At 37.2% G+C, this 11,235-nt stretch overlaps 1 protein-coding gene across 4 annotated transcripts; it reads right to left on the bottom strand.

The window, feature by feature from the left end:
- Nucleotides 1-419: 419 nt before the first annotated feature.
- LOC115718407 (uncharacterized) lies at nucleotides 420-7,548 on the bottom strand. 4 transcript variants are annotated; one of them, XR_009686373.1, is made up of 12 exons: nucleotides 7,343-7,544; nucleotides 6,867-6,986; nucleotides 6,667-6,775; nucleotides 5,713-5,964; nucleotides 5,501-5,613; nucleotides 5,155-5,219; nucleotides 4,116-4,363; nucleotides 3,886-4,042; nucleotides 3,536-3,573; nucleotides 3,236-3,416; nucleotides 2,376-2,473; nucleotides 420-787 (listed from the first exon to the last, which is right to left on the bottom strand). XR_009686373.1 is itself a non-coding variant. In XM_030647181.2 (10 exons), the coding sequence occupies exons 1-10, from the start codon at nucleotides 7,445-7,447 to the stop codon at nucleotides 3,292-3,294; spliced, it is 1,332 nt and encodes a 443-aa protein (XP_030503041.2). In that variant the 5' UTR covers nucleotides 7,448-7,544; the 3' UTR covers nucleotides 2,981-3,291. The 4 variants fall into 4 exon arrangements, 1 of the variants encoding a protein (XP_030503041.2); XR_004011921.2 differs by lacking the exon at nucleotides 420-787 and having other exon boundaries at nucleotides 2,205-2,473; nucleotides 7,343-7,548; XR_004011923.2 differs by lacking the exon at nucleotides 420-787 and having other exon boundaries at nucleotides 2,205-2,545.
- Nucleotides 7,549-11,235: the final 3,687 nt, after the last annotated feature.

An 11,235-nucleotide genomic window follows, 5' to 3' on the forward strand; every position in this document is an offset into this window, starting at 1 on the left:
TACATATATATTAATTTATTAAGTTTTTTTTTCATGTATTATAGTTAATATATTATTTTTTTTATTAATAATAAACTTAAAAGAATAGGATAATTAGTTTTTGAACAATTAGTTTATATGTTTATATTTGTAAAATGTAAAATAATGTATTTATAGAATAAATTGGATTATTTTTTTTTTAAAAAAAAAGTTCAGTTTGGGCGATTTAAACCGACCAAACCGAAGTTCAAAACGATCGGTTTTAAGATATGTTCTGGATTGGTCGGTCGGTTTTCGAATTGCACCAATCCAAACCGAAAATCGAATTTTGGATTTTTATATAGAAAAAAAACCGACCAAACCGACCGATGCTCAACCCTAGTATCTAAATGAATCTAATGGCCAAATCGTTGAATTCTACTATTATTAGATATAAAATATAAAAAACATAAAATTTCATATATAACATAATTAATATGACTAGAATTCAAATATATCTTCAAAATTATGAAAATAATAATTTAAAGCCTATTTTTAACAATAAACCTTAATTATCTGTTTAATTCTCATATAAAGTTAAACGGTCATTACAATATCTTTGAAGCTCTTCAATTAGCACATCTCTGCATGAAAAATGAAACTCAATTTGGCATATTTAATTTGCTTAGAGAATTACAAGACATGGAACCTGTTTAGATAATACTTGTTGAAAAACTAAATCTAATCGTTTTGCCTTTGAATTATTCTGGACGTTACCCTCAAATAAGAATACCATGTCTAGGTACAAACATGCTCCACACATATTATCCTACAAAATGTCACATCACCTTGTGTAAAAATTAAAATAACACTTATCATGACTATTAGATCATTTTAATCAAATGGTGTAAAATTAGTGTAAAGAATGTGTGTTAAGCTGTCCCTTTACATATCTATTTATGATAAACAACTCATTTTAGTGTTCATTATTTAACTTCTTTATTAGTACTATACATGTATATCTGCACATAACAACTCGTCATACTTTAAAAAAGTAGTTAGCTTACTTTATTTTCTTTTTAAAAAGCATTTAATTAGCACTTCTAATAATCGCCATTTATTAAAAGAAACTGCACAAAAGGACACGGATAAATCTATTAGACTGAGAAAGAACCAATTTTATTTAATAAAAAAACACTACTCATACAGATTGTACAAAGAATCTAGCAACTACCAAGTCGAAATTTGAAGATGAACATAGATGGCAAATCATTAGCATGATAAAAATATGAATACTTGTTCAATCAAACCGACGTTAAGGAATATAATTGAGGAAGAAACAAAGATGAAGTTAGTTGAACTCTACAATCATTACAAGCCATAAAACTTTTTACAAGTAAAATGTAGTAGACTTTACATGAGTCATGACGAATAAAACTCCACATCCCATCCCACAGTGACCTTTTAAGTAATATGATATTGAGAGCATCATGACCCTTTTTGCGGGAATATATATAAATGTACCATGAGCTTCTTTACTAAATAATTTGAAAAGCACAACAACGGCTATAAAATTGTCATTTTTTTACCCTGTCATTTATTTTATAGACGGCGTCAAAAGGTAGTGAGAGTAAGCGCTGCACGTCAGATCGTGGGCCCATCCCAGATCGCTAAGGCGGTGTTTGCGCGTTCTTCCTCATACCAACCCTCTCCTAATGCCAGCTAGCTACTACGTCTTAACAATCTTTTAAATTATTTATTAACCCTTTCCTTTTTAATATAATAAAACTGAAGAGCTTTCTCTTTCCTCACGAATCTTTTCTTACTTAATTTAAAGGAAATAGAACAGTGAAGACATTCTCTCACATGGACAGAAATACCCTTCAGTCTTCTATAATCCCGAACAACCGACTACGCTACTAACTGTATTTTTGTTGTCCTAATCTTTGGTCCAATATCAATATGGTCCAACAGCTCCAATACCCAGTTGCAAATATATTATCAGTCAGTCTTAAAAACACATCCAATTAACGAAATAAATTAATAAAATAAGAACAAACAATATCCCAAGCGCTGATATAGGCAAGTATGCACTATAATGACATCCTGGAATGTAAGCTTGGTTCAGGGATCGTGTCATAAACAAGAAACACGAAAAAATCCTCATCTGTCCGTGGCAACTAGGTGTTAATTGGGTCCCACATGCAGGTTTTTAAAGTATAATAATAATGTATAAGCCAAGGCAGTATCAACAAACTTAGTCACTTGATAATATATGATTCATTTGAAGTTTTCAGTCAGTAAGCTAGAGGAAGCAGACTCTCTAACTTATTATTAGCTAGCCACACAGAACTCAATCTCATCATTAAGAAAATATTGCTATATACATCTGACTCAAAGCTATGGTGGACATTTACCTGTCACCAGTTCTTTGATCACATTCTTCTACACGTCCAGTCCAGTCTATTACATTTTTATGGGCATATTTCGATCTTGAACAAAAAGGTAGGCATCACTGCGAGAGCAAGCAACCAAGGTACACCAAACAAGTGTTAGAGTTGGGTGACCATGTCAAGGCACAGATTCACTACAAAAGAATCTCAGAGGAATTAGCATTGGAAAATTTATATGCAAAGAACAATCCTGCAAGTGCTGCAGGGTTTTGAGGGATTAGTTTGTGTTTTTCAAATGGAATGGAGATCCTCAACACAAGGAGGTTAGTTTGTAACTCATCCATGCTTGGATCAATGACAATGGTGAGAAGATGGTGGAAAGAGTTACATTATTTTGCATGGAAGAGCATCATCGACTTGAATTACACAGTAAGCATATCAATCCAAATGTTCGTATGGAAGAGAACCACTTCCTAATTACTGTTTTTCATTTATCACATAGCACTTCTGTGATAAAACAATTTCAAAATGGTACTTCACCAGTTCGAACAAACTAAAGAGTTTCAAGTTATAATTAAAATCCTTAATCTTATCAGGCTGTGGATGGGAAGTTTCTTGTGTGGAAAAATAAAGAAAAGAACAATCAACTTGACATTTCCAAATTCCATATCTCTAGAAGGAGCTTGCACCATATTTAAGATTGTGACCCTTTATCTAATACAATTTCAATCTCATGTCAGCAACGAATAAACAGGGAACACTCTAGCAGATAATAAATCAGCATTGTTGCTTAAAAACGGGAGATTAAGGTAAAGGAGAAATGTAATTAGTCATAAAAATAATTTTACAGAAAAAGCACATTCTATGGGTAGATGGAATCTTACAAAAGAAGAGAACAGATATCAGCTGATCAAACAGTGCACTGGAAGCTCTAACATTCTTAATGATATGGTGGTGTCGACTGAACATAAATTTCAGCCTCTTCTTCCTCATCATCGTCATCATCTTCATTGGCATCCACCCAGTTACTGAGATGGCGTTGTGAAACACCTTGACCATTAATATCTGATGCACAACAATAAACCACAAGTTTCTTCATCAAAAAATTAAAAACAATAACCCACAGTGACATCAGTTAATGCAGGGAAATACAATTGCACAGTTAACCCAACATGCTTACTAACCTTGATGTTCGTTGATACAATCCTTTTCCATGTTGAAGCTATTACAACAAGTCAAGGAAATGCAGCTAGAATCCTAAACAATTACTAACCCATTCATACAAGACTTCTGAAATTTGATAGAAAAGTTGAAATTATACTGTCTGCCCCAAGCACAGCGTGCAATGTTGAAGTACTTGGCCCAAGAACATGTAAATAAAGACATGAGAGTGCCAGTAGTACATAATATAGGGAATCAAAAGCTAATAGTTATTGAAGCAATAATCAAAATTGTAAGATGGTGTATTTGCAGCAACATAATATAGACAGTAAGAATTAATTGGACATTGTAGGAAACCATAGCTTCAGGATACGTGTTAGGGTTAACAGGTTCATTTTCTCTATCTGATGCCGATTTAGATATATGCATTGCACTGATCCTATTAATTTCTCTCTGTTCACTAGCATTTAAATTTTGTTCCTCTCGAACCTGTCTTCCTTCATTGCCATTTCCATTTTTTGCAGCGCTTCCTGCACAAGATACAGAATTTAAAGCAATTGAACAGAGATTCCCCTTTGAAACTTTGAAAACAAAATCGTTGACCTGAGAGATCGGACCAAATTCTGGTGTGGTCAGATGGATGCTCAGAAATATTTGCTCCAGTCTTGACTTGTCCTTGGGACGCCGTTCCATTATCAGCCCCTACATGCCTTGTGGTATCAGCTTGTGCACTTTGCTGAGGATGGCTTTCATGGAGTTGTGATGTCAACATGGTTGCAAGTACAAATGTGGCGTCAAAGTTTGAATTAGAAGCATCATCTACACCAAATTTTGGTGCCATAAGAATAGGCCTGTTTCCGAGACAATCATTAATATCAAATTACATTGTCTTAACTTGACACTTGATTCTTAAATGCAAGAAAAAAACATTTGTAACATTAAGGGAAGGTACATTTTCTTATATAAAGAATCAGCTACTTAGTCCAAGACACTGTGTAAGACTTTCCAAATGCCTGTTATTAGTCATGAAGGATTTTCAAATGAAATGATTAATGGTGTTTTTAAACTAAGAATATTGCAGTAATATCCCAATATTTGGAAAGTAATTTTAATGGCTTGTACTAACCACCAAACTAAGAATATTGCAGTAATATCCCAATATTTGGGGTTTTTGGCAAGTTTCTAACCGAATGGTACAAAGTACAAACCATTAAATTACTTTCCTGTGGTTGGAAGCATATATCTATAAAGGGGAATAAAACGGCTCGAACCATAAATAAAACTTCAATTCCAAATCTTCATGAACTCTTGCAGTTAAGAACTCACATGCAATAAATGTGATTTCTCGTAAGAGAGATAAAGATACTTTGTAAAAATCATAACATGTTATGTGGGATTCAGCAAATTTCAATAGAACTGAAATTGATGAGCCCGCTTTGATTTTAAAGCAGGTTTTTGTACTTAATCCCAAATGTTTAATTTGGCAGTATATTAAATTTTAAAGTTAACACCCATCCCAAATGATTATATGCTTATTTTGAAAATCAAATACATATGAAAAATAATCATTTGGGGTAGAGGGCAAGAGGACAAAAGCAGACAAAGTTAGAGATAAATGTGCTGGATGAAAACAATATCTTACTCGCCAGCTTTCTCAAAGAATAGGTGAATGTCCACTTCACAGCCTTCACAAAAAGAAAGAAATGCCTGCCATATGAAACAATCAGAAAACATCGCCATCAATGAAATTAGTCCCATTTGCTTTCCAGAAAGTGAGAGTGAGGGACAATGAGATCACTCATAAGCACATATTGGCAAATGTATAAGTCAGCTTTCACAGAATGGCATCAAGTAACAGAATTAAATGCTGGTAGTGACAGCAAGCTGAAGAAGGTCATTAGTAAAACTCAACATTAATGTGTAAAGCTTTCCCTTACAGTTTATAACTTGATAGATATTCAAAACTGTGAAGGACTTAGTTAATAAACCTTCAATTCCTTCACACCAAAAGTCACATCTACCGGGTCTCCAGTGTGGGTGTACTGAACGAACTCCTCCATGGGATCTATCCATAGTTGAGTATGCAGTGATGAGTCATTTTCTGCAATTAGAAACCCAAGAATAAATATGCTAGTTGCTGTAAGTTCAGTAATGCATATTATAGACACATATGGAGTGAAAATAGAAAAAGCCTTGACACCTTTCGTTGGGTCTATATAACTTCTAAGTTCAACAGCTTTGCCTCCAATTTCACTTGCTACATCACAAGGCAATGAATTGGGTTCTGTTGCTATAATAGTGATCTCCTGAAGGGATGATTGAAAGTTAGTTAGCAATCTGTTGAGATCTCGAGGCTTTACTACAAAGTTACTTGGGAATTTTCTTCTATCCAGGGACAACTGTTGTATATTTGGTTCGACGTTGCAAGTAATCCAGTAGGTTTTTCTCATACCTGAACAAAATAGAGTGCAGACATTGATATCTTGATGATTTAAATGAACATCATAACACTGACCAAGAAAGATGGATAGTTTAGCTGTTTTGTATAACATGACATGCCATCATCTTTTAATACAAAGAAGAAGATGTATATCTAAATAACCAAATGACAAAATGCAACTTCTGTGTGTTGAGTATTTGTAACCAAATGAACAACATGTACAAACTTTTGCGTGAAGACAAGTTTCAGGTATATCTTATCAAAGATATTACCATTTTCTATTATAATATTACAAGTATTAGAAATACTGACAAATGAAGAATCCTAAAAGACATTCTTTTTTATTAATCCAGTGGAGAGCCTAAATCTGAAGCATTCTTGAAATCTTTCCATGGCTTCACAGTCGTCTATTGAGACCATTTATTACCATATATCAGTGTCTAGCCAATATGAAGCTTCATTCTAATAGACAATAAAATTTAGAAAGAGAAATAAAAAAATTCCAAAATTGAGGCTACCAAGACTTGTTATCATACTATAGATAGCCTTATAAAACCGAACCCATATAGATGGTGTAGCAATTGTAAAATCTATAATCACCTCAAAATACATCTAATCATAACATGAGGGTCCAGATCTTCTGTATCAGTTCTATCAAAAAAAAAAAAAAAAAAAACAATGGGGCAAACAGAAAAATAGCTAAATCAAAAATACCATTAAAGCACTCCAAGGTCCACTGCACTTTCGATGCATCGGAATCAGGCAATTTAATGCTCAAGCTATCTATGCTTGCTACAGGCGTCCTTAGTACAGAACAAACAGCCTGAAGTTCAGACAGAGTCAGTAAGAAACCAAAAAAAAAATTCCTGTTAAACTATGCAACATGAAAAAAATTAAGACAGTTTTCAAAGTACCTTTAACAGCACGCTACATTCGACTTGATTGCCAGAAATTGTATAGATATCAAAGAAGCCAGGTTTAAATGTAATCGAGTTAAAGGCAGACCGCGACGAATTAAGAGTGTGAAGAGCAAGCTGCACAAAGTACACAAGAGCAAATAATGAATTAGAAAAAGAAAAAAGAAAATTGATCTCAAGCTGAATTATAGGAAACTTAGAGTCTTCCAAAAGCTTAACATCTATCAGAACCCTATGCTAATTTCTCGATGAAAAATCAAACTGCCATTGCTGAAATTAACCGGCAAAATTAGAGAATCCAATCTTATGACATAAATAAAACATATGTAAAGAAAAATGATGTTGCGAGCGTAATTCGAGCCACAAACACAAAAATCCAAGAATGGGTATGCTGTAAGAAACACTAATTTTGAATACAAGACGAATGCACAGGTAAAAAAAAAAAAAAAAAAAAAAAAAAAAAATAAAAAAACCTGAGAAGGAGAAGATTGAATGGCTAGGTCGTTGCCAACACGCGCAAGGCAGGTGACGGAGCGCGCGAAGGTCTTGAGGGCGTTCCCGCTCAAACTCAACTCCATTGCTTCCCTTCGTCAACTTCAACCTTCTTCTTCCTCTTCTCGTCTGCCAGTGGCGGGAAATTGCTGGAAATACTTATTATCTAATCATAGGAGCTAACATTTTTTTAAAGATCTTTAAAAACATGAACCGTCACTTAAAAATATACTATTTTATTTTATATTTTTTTCCACATTATTTTTAATACTTTTTATTCTAGCATAATCAATGATAAGCATTTTTAAAAATTATTAAAATAATATTATATTATTATTTAGTAAATATTAAATAAACAAATTTTCTTAATTTATGATATAATAATAATAATAAATTTAAAAAAAGAAGATGTAAAGGATGTTATGTTAAGACATTTTTTGTGACATTCTTTTTCATTTCAATAGTAAGTATTAATTAAAAAATATTAAAAATATATCTATGTCATCAAGTATCATTCATAGCATCTTCATCTTAATAGACTTAAATTCCTATTACTTAGAAGGCACTCGTGTCCTTAGGACCAGTTTGGCACAGTTGCCCTGTGAGAAAAAGTAACTATAGCTGTGCTATGAGAAAAAACAGTTATAATTGTATTGTGAAAAAAAATAGTATTTAGTAAATATAATTTTAAAACAACTGTGACTTAAAAAAGTTGTTGTTGACCGAGATTTTCGGCAACTATTAAAATATGATTATAGTAAAGAGCTGTAAGAAAGTGAGATGAGGATTTTTACGTGGTTGGGGCGTTAATGAGCCTTAGTCCACGAGTCTGTGTTATTAATGAATGTATTTAATACAGATTCCACACTTGAGAGAATGTTCTTCTCATAAATACAGAGAATGTTCTTGGTGAGTATTTTCTCTTCTGGCTCTTATGCAACCCAAGATTCTCGACCCCATTAAATGAGCTTTGAGGGGGTATTTATAGTGTTTTGGTGGGGTGATCCCTAGGATTGTTCTTACAAATGTATCTGTAAGTATCCATAAAGTTGGGTATTCCCAATGAATGTACCATGGGTGATGCATGGTCAAATCCCTAGGCGCTGTAGGGTTTTTATGAGGAATGTCCTTTTTGCCTTGTGATTGACGTGACTCTTCGCAGAGTAGCCGTCGCTAGACTTAAATGATCATTACTGTAGCGCTGTTGTTTGGGGGTTGTGCCGTCAGACTTTATTGCGTGTTACAGTCCCAACACGCTTCCTCCCATGCGGCATTAAATGCGACTTGATTACTCGGGAGAGGCCTGACACATCCCGGAGAGGCTTCATGCTACGCGAGCTTCCGGGAGTACCTTGTACTCCGGATGCCTCCTCCGGGACCCATGCCCAGGGTGCTTCCTTGTGGCGCACAAAGACTTATCAAATATTTACAAGTTATCTGATCCACGTGTCCCTTTTCGACTGGTCCACGTATTTTGGGCGAATTCAGGGGCAACATTTACCCCCCAAGCCTTGTTTACTTGGAAAAATAAACCAAGGCTTGCTCAAGTGCCTCCGGTTGACTCCTCGTTTCCCTGGCTCAAGCCCAGAGCGCGTGAGGGCACATTTAATGATGACATTTAATGCAGCGATTCGCTTTTTGCAGGGATGTCTCCGGCCGCCTCCTTGGTTTCTTGACATGAGCTTGGGGCGCGTGAGGGTGCGTCTAATGATGGCATTAAATGCTGCGATTCGCTTTTTGCAGAGGTCGATTCGTTTCACGCCCTTTGATTGATGCGGCGCATTAATGGTGTCAGACGGATACTCAAACGTTTCCACCGCCTTTATGGCAGCTTGATCTGATCCGTTGATTTTCGGGAATTCGAATCGTGCATCTCCCCCACCGTACGATTGGTAGGTGGTGACGCCTGTTCCTCATGCACTTTTGCCTATAAAAGCCACCATCTTTCCTTCATTTTGGTTACTTTCCATTCCTTGCCATTTTTGTTCGAATTTCCCAGAGAGAAAATTCTTCAAAACAAAGATTTAACCTGCCTTAGCACTTAGACATTTCTTCCACTTTTCCAGTGTTTGCTTTCACCAGTTCTTCTCAACTTTTACTCGACCACATTCAGGACCCCCAGTTCAACGACTTACTGTAAGTTTCTTGCATCCTTAGATAATAACATGCTTTTACTTGCTTCGTTTGTTTTTCTGGGTTCATACTTTGAGATTTCTGGGTGTGCGAGTGTTTAAGTTCTTCAAGTGTTCTGTTTTATGTCTACTGCTTTAGTTGTAGGATCGCCATTATCATGTCTCTGTTATAATGTGTATTTTTGTTGAAGAGAGCCATGTGTTCTTCATTCAACAGTTGCTTAGGGCATAGAATGGTTTTTTTTTTCTTTTTTCTTTTTATTCTGTAAAACCACTTTCTGCGATTTCACTGCACCCGACACTTGTTCAGGGGATCTTTCTAGGGTTTCCCATGTGACACGTGTCCGGAGGGGGCCTCTTTCCAGCGGTTAGGGGACCCCCACTCCCTTTTTCTTGACTTAGGGTTTGGTATGGGACCTAACTGCTGGAATTTTCTTTTTCCCTTTTTGTTTTTCGCAGAACACAAAATTCCTGCTTCTAGTTCGAAATCTTCGAAGAAGAGTGGGAAAAGCATGGCCACGTTGGAGGAGGTTTCCCTGGGGCCTGTTGCCCAGGAGGGGTACAAATCTCGAGCGACCGGGTGGGAAGCGGCTGAGCTTCGATCCACCCTAATTTGCCCTCACCAGCTGGAGAATATTATAGAAGTTGCTGGGATCAAACCCTCCACTTCAGGGACCTATCACCGGCCTCCTCGCGACTCGGAGACGCCTAATCACAACTATGACGGCTTCGGGGCTTGGAGTTAGACTCATTTGATGGTCGGTGCCATGCTCCCGCTTCAAGATTATTTCGTTAATTTCCTTGTATTTGTCGGCCTTGCGCCATACCAACTCATTCCTCAAGCTTACCGCCTGCTTTCAGGCTTATTTATTTTTTATACCGCCCACGGATGGGGATCTCCCAGCCCGGCGGAAATTTTATATTTTTATGAACTTGTATCCGTCCCCAAGAAAGGGGACAAACTTAAGGACGGTTTTTATGGGTTCCGGATCCATCCTGCTAACGAGGGGGTGGTTCCGTATAATAGGTAGACTCACGTTAAGGAGTATCGCCATCACTTTTTCTTCTCCTCCGGGTTCAGGGCCGTGGACCACCCGGAGCTCCTCACGGAGTGGGTGCGGATCCCACCTTACCAGCGGACGCCCCCTACTCAAGCTTTCCTCCGAAGGGCCCAAGCCTTTGCTTCCTACGACCGCGCCGATCTCGATGTTGGGGGCTTAGTCACCACGGAGAATTGTAGGAAGGCCAAACTTATCCTTCCTCACCAATCCGTGGAGGACTCCAACCTCTCGCGGGTCATTTGTCCCAATGTGAGGGCGCCGGTTGCGAAGAAGGCCTTCCGGGATGAGCTCATTGCCACGGCAGAGAAAAAATACCAAGATTATCTCTACCGGAAGGCCTAGGAGAAAGCATACTCTCATGCCCAGGCTGCCTCTGGGAGAGGACTTCGCGTGGGGAGTCCGGTGGTGCGAAGGAGTCAAGCAATTGCCAGGAAGTCCGAGGCTAAATTTTTTGACAAGATTCTTCAAGAAGAGATTGGGGATCGTCCTGCCAGGAGGCCCCTTCGTATTGAAGATTCTTCCGAGAAGCAAACTTCCCGGTCACAGCCTTCGGTCCCCGAACCAAACTCGGGGGCTCCTGGTGCTAGCACCTCTGGTGCCGGCGGTAAGTCTCCTTTGATAATTCGTTATGTTCCTTCCGTTGATGAATACACCAGTCGTAGGCCTGTAGGGTTCGACGAG

Source organism: Cannabis sativa, chromosome 2 (assembly GCF_029168945.1).
Source record: "Cannabis sativa cultivar Pink pepper isolate KNU-18-1 chromosome 2, ASM2916894v1, whole genome shotgun sequence".
In the NCBI taxonomy this organism is placed as follows: Eukaryota; Viridiplantae; Streptophyta; class Magnoliopsida; order Rosales; family Cannabaceae; genus Cannabis; species Cannabis sativa.

What these genes read in the sequence shown, in the direction of transcription:
- LOC115718407 (XM_030647181.2), bottom strand. Translation starts at nt 7,447, where the DNA reads ATGGAGTTGAGTTTGAGCGGGAACGCCCTCAAGACCTTCGCGCGCTCC. An exon ending in TTGGTGTGAAGGAATTGAAG is followed by an intron (nt 5,220 to 5,500) that starts GTTTATTAACTA and finishes TTCATATGGCAG; the next exon opens with GCATTTCTTTCTTTTTGTGA. An exon ending in TTCTTTGAGAAAGCTGGCGA is followed by an intron (nt 4,364 to 5,154) that starts GTAAGATATTGT and finishes TCTCGGAAACAG; the next exon opens with GCCTATTCTTATGGCACCAA.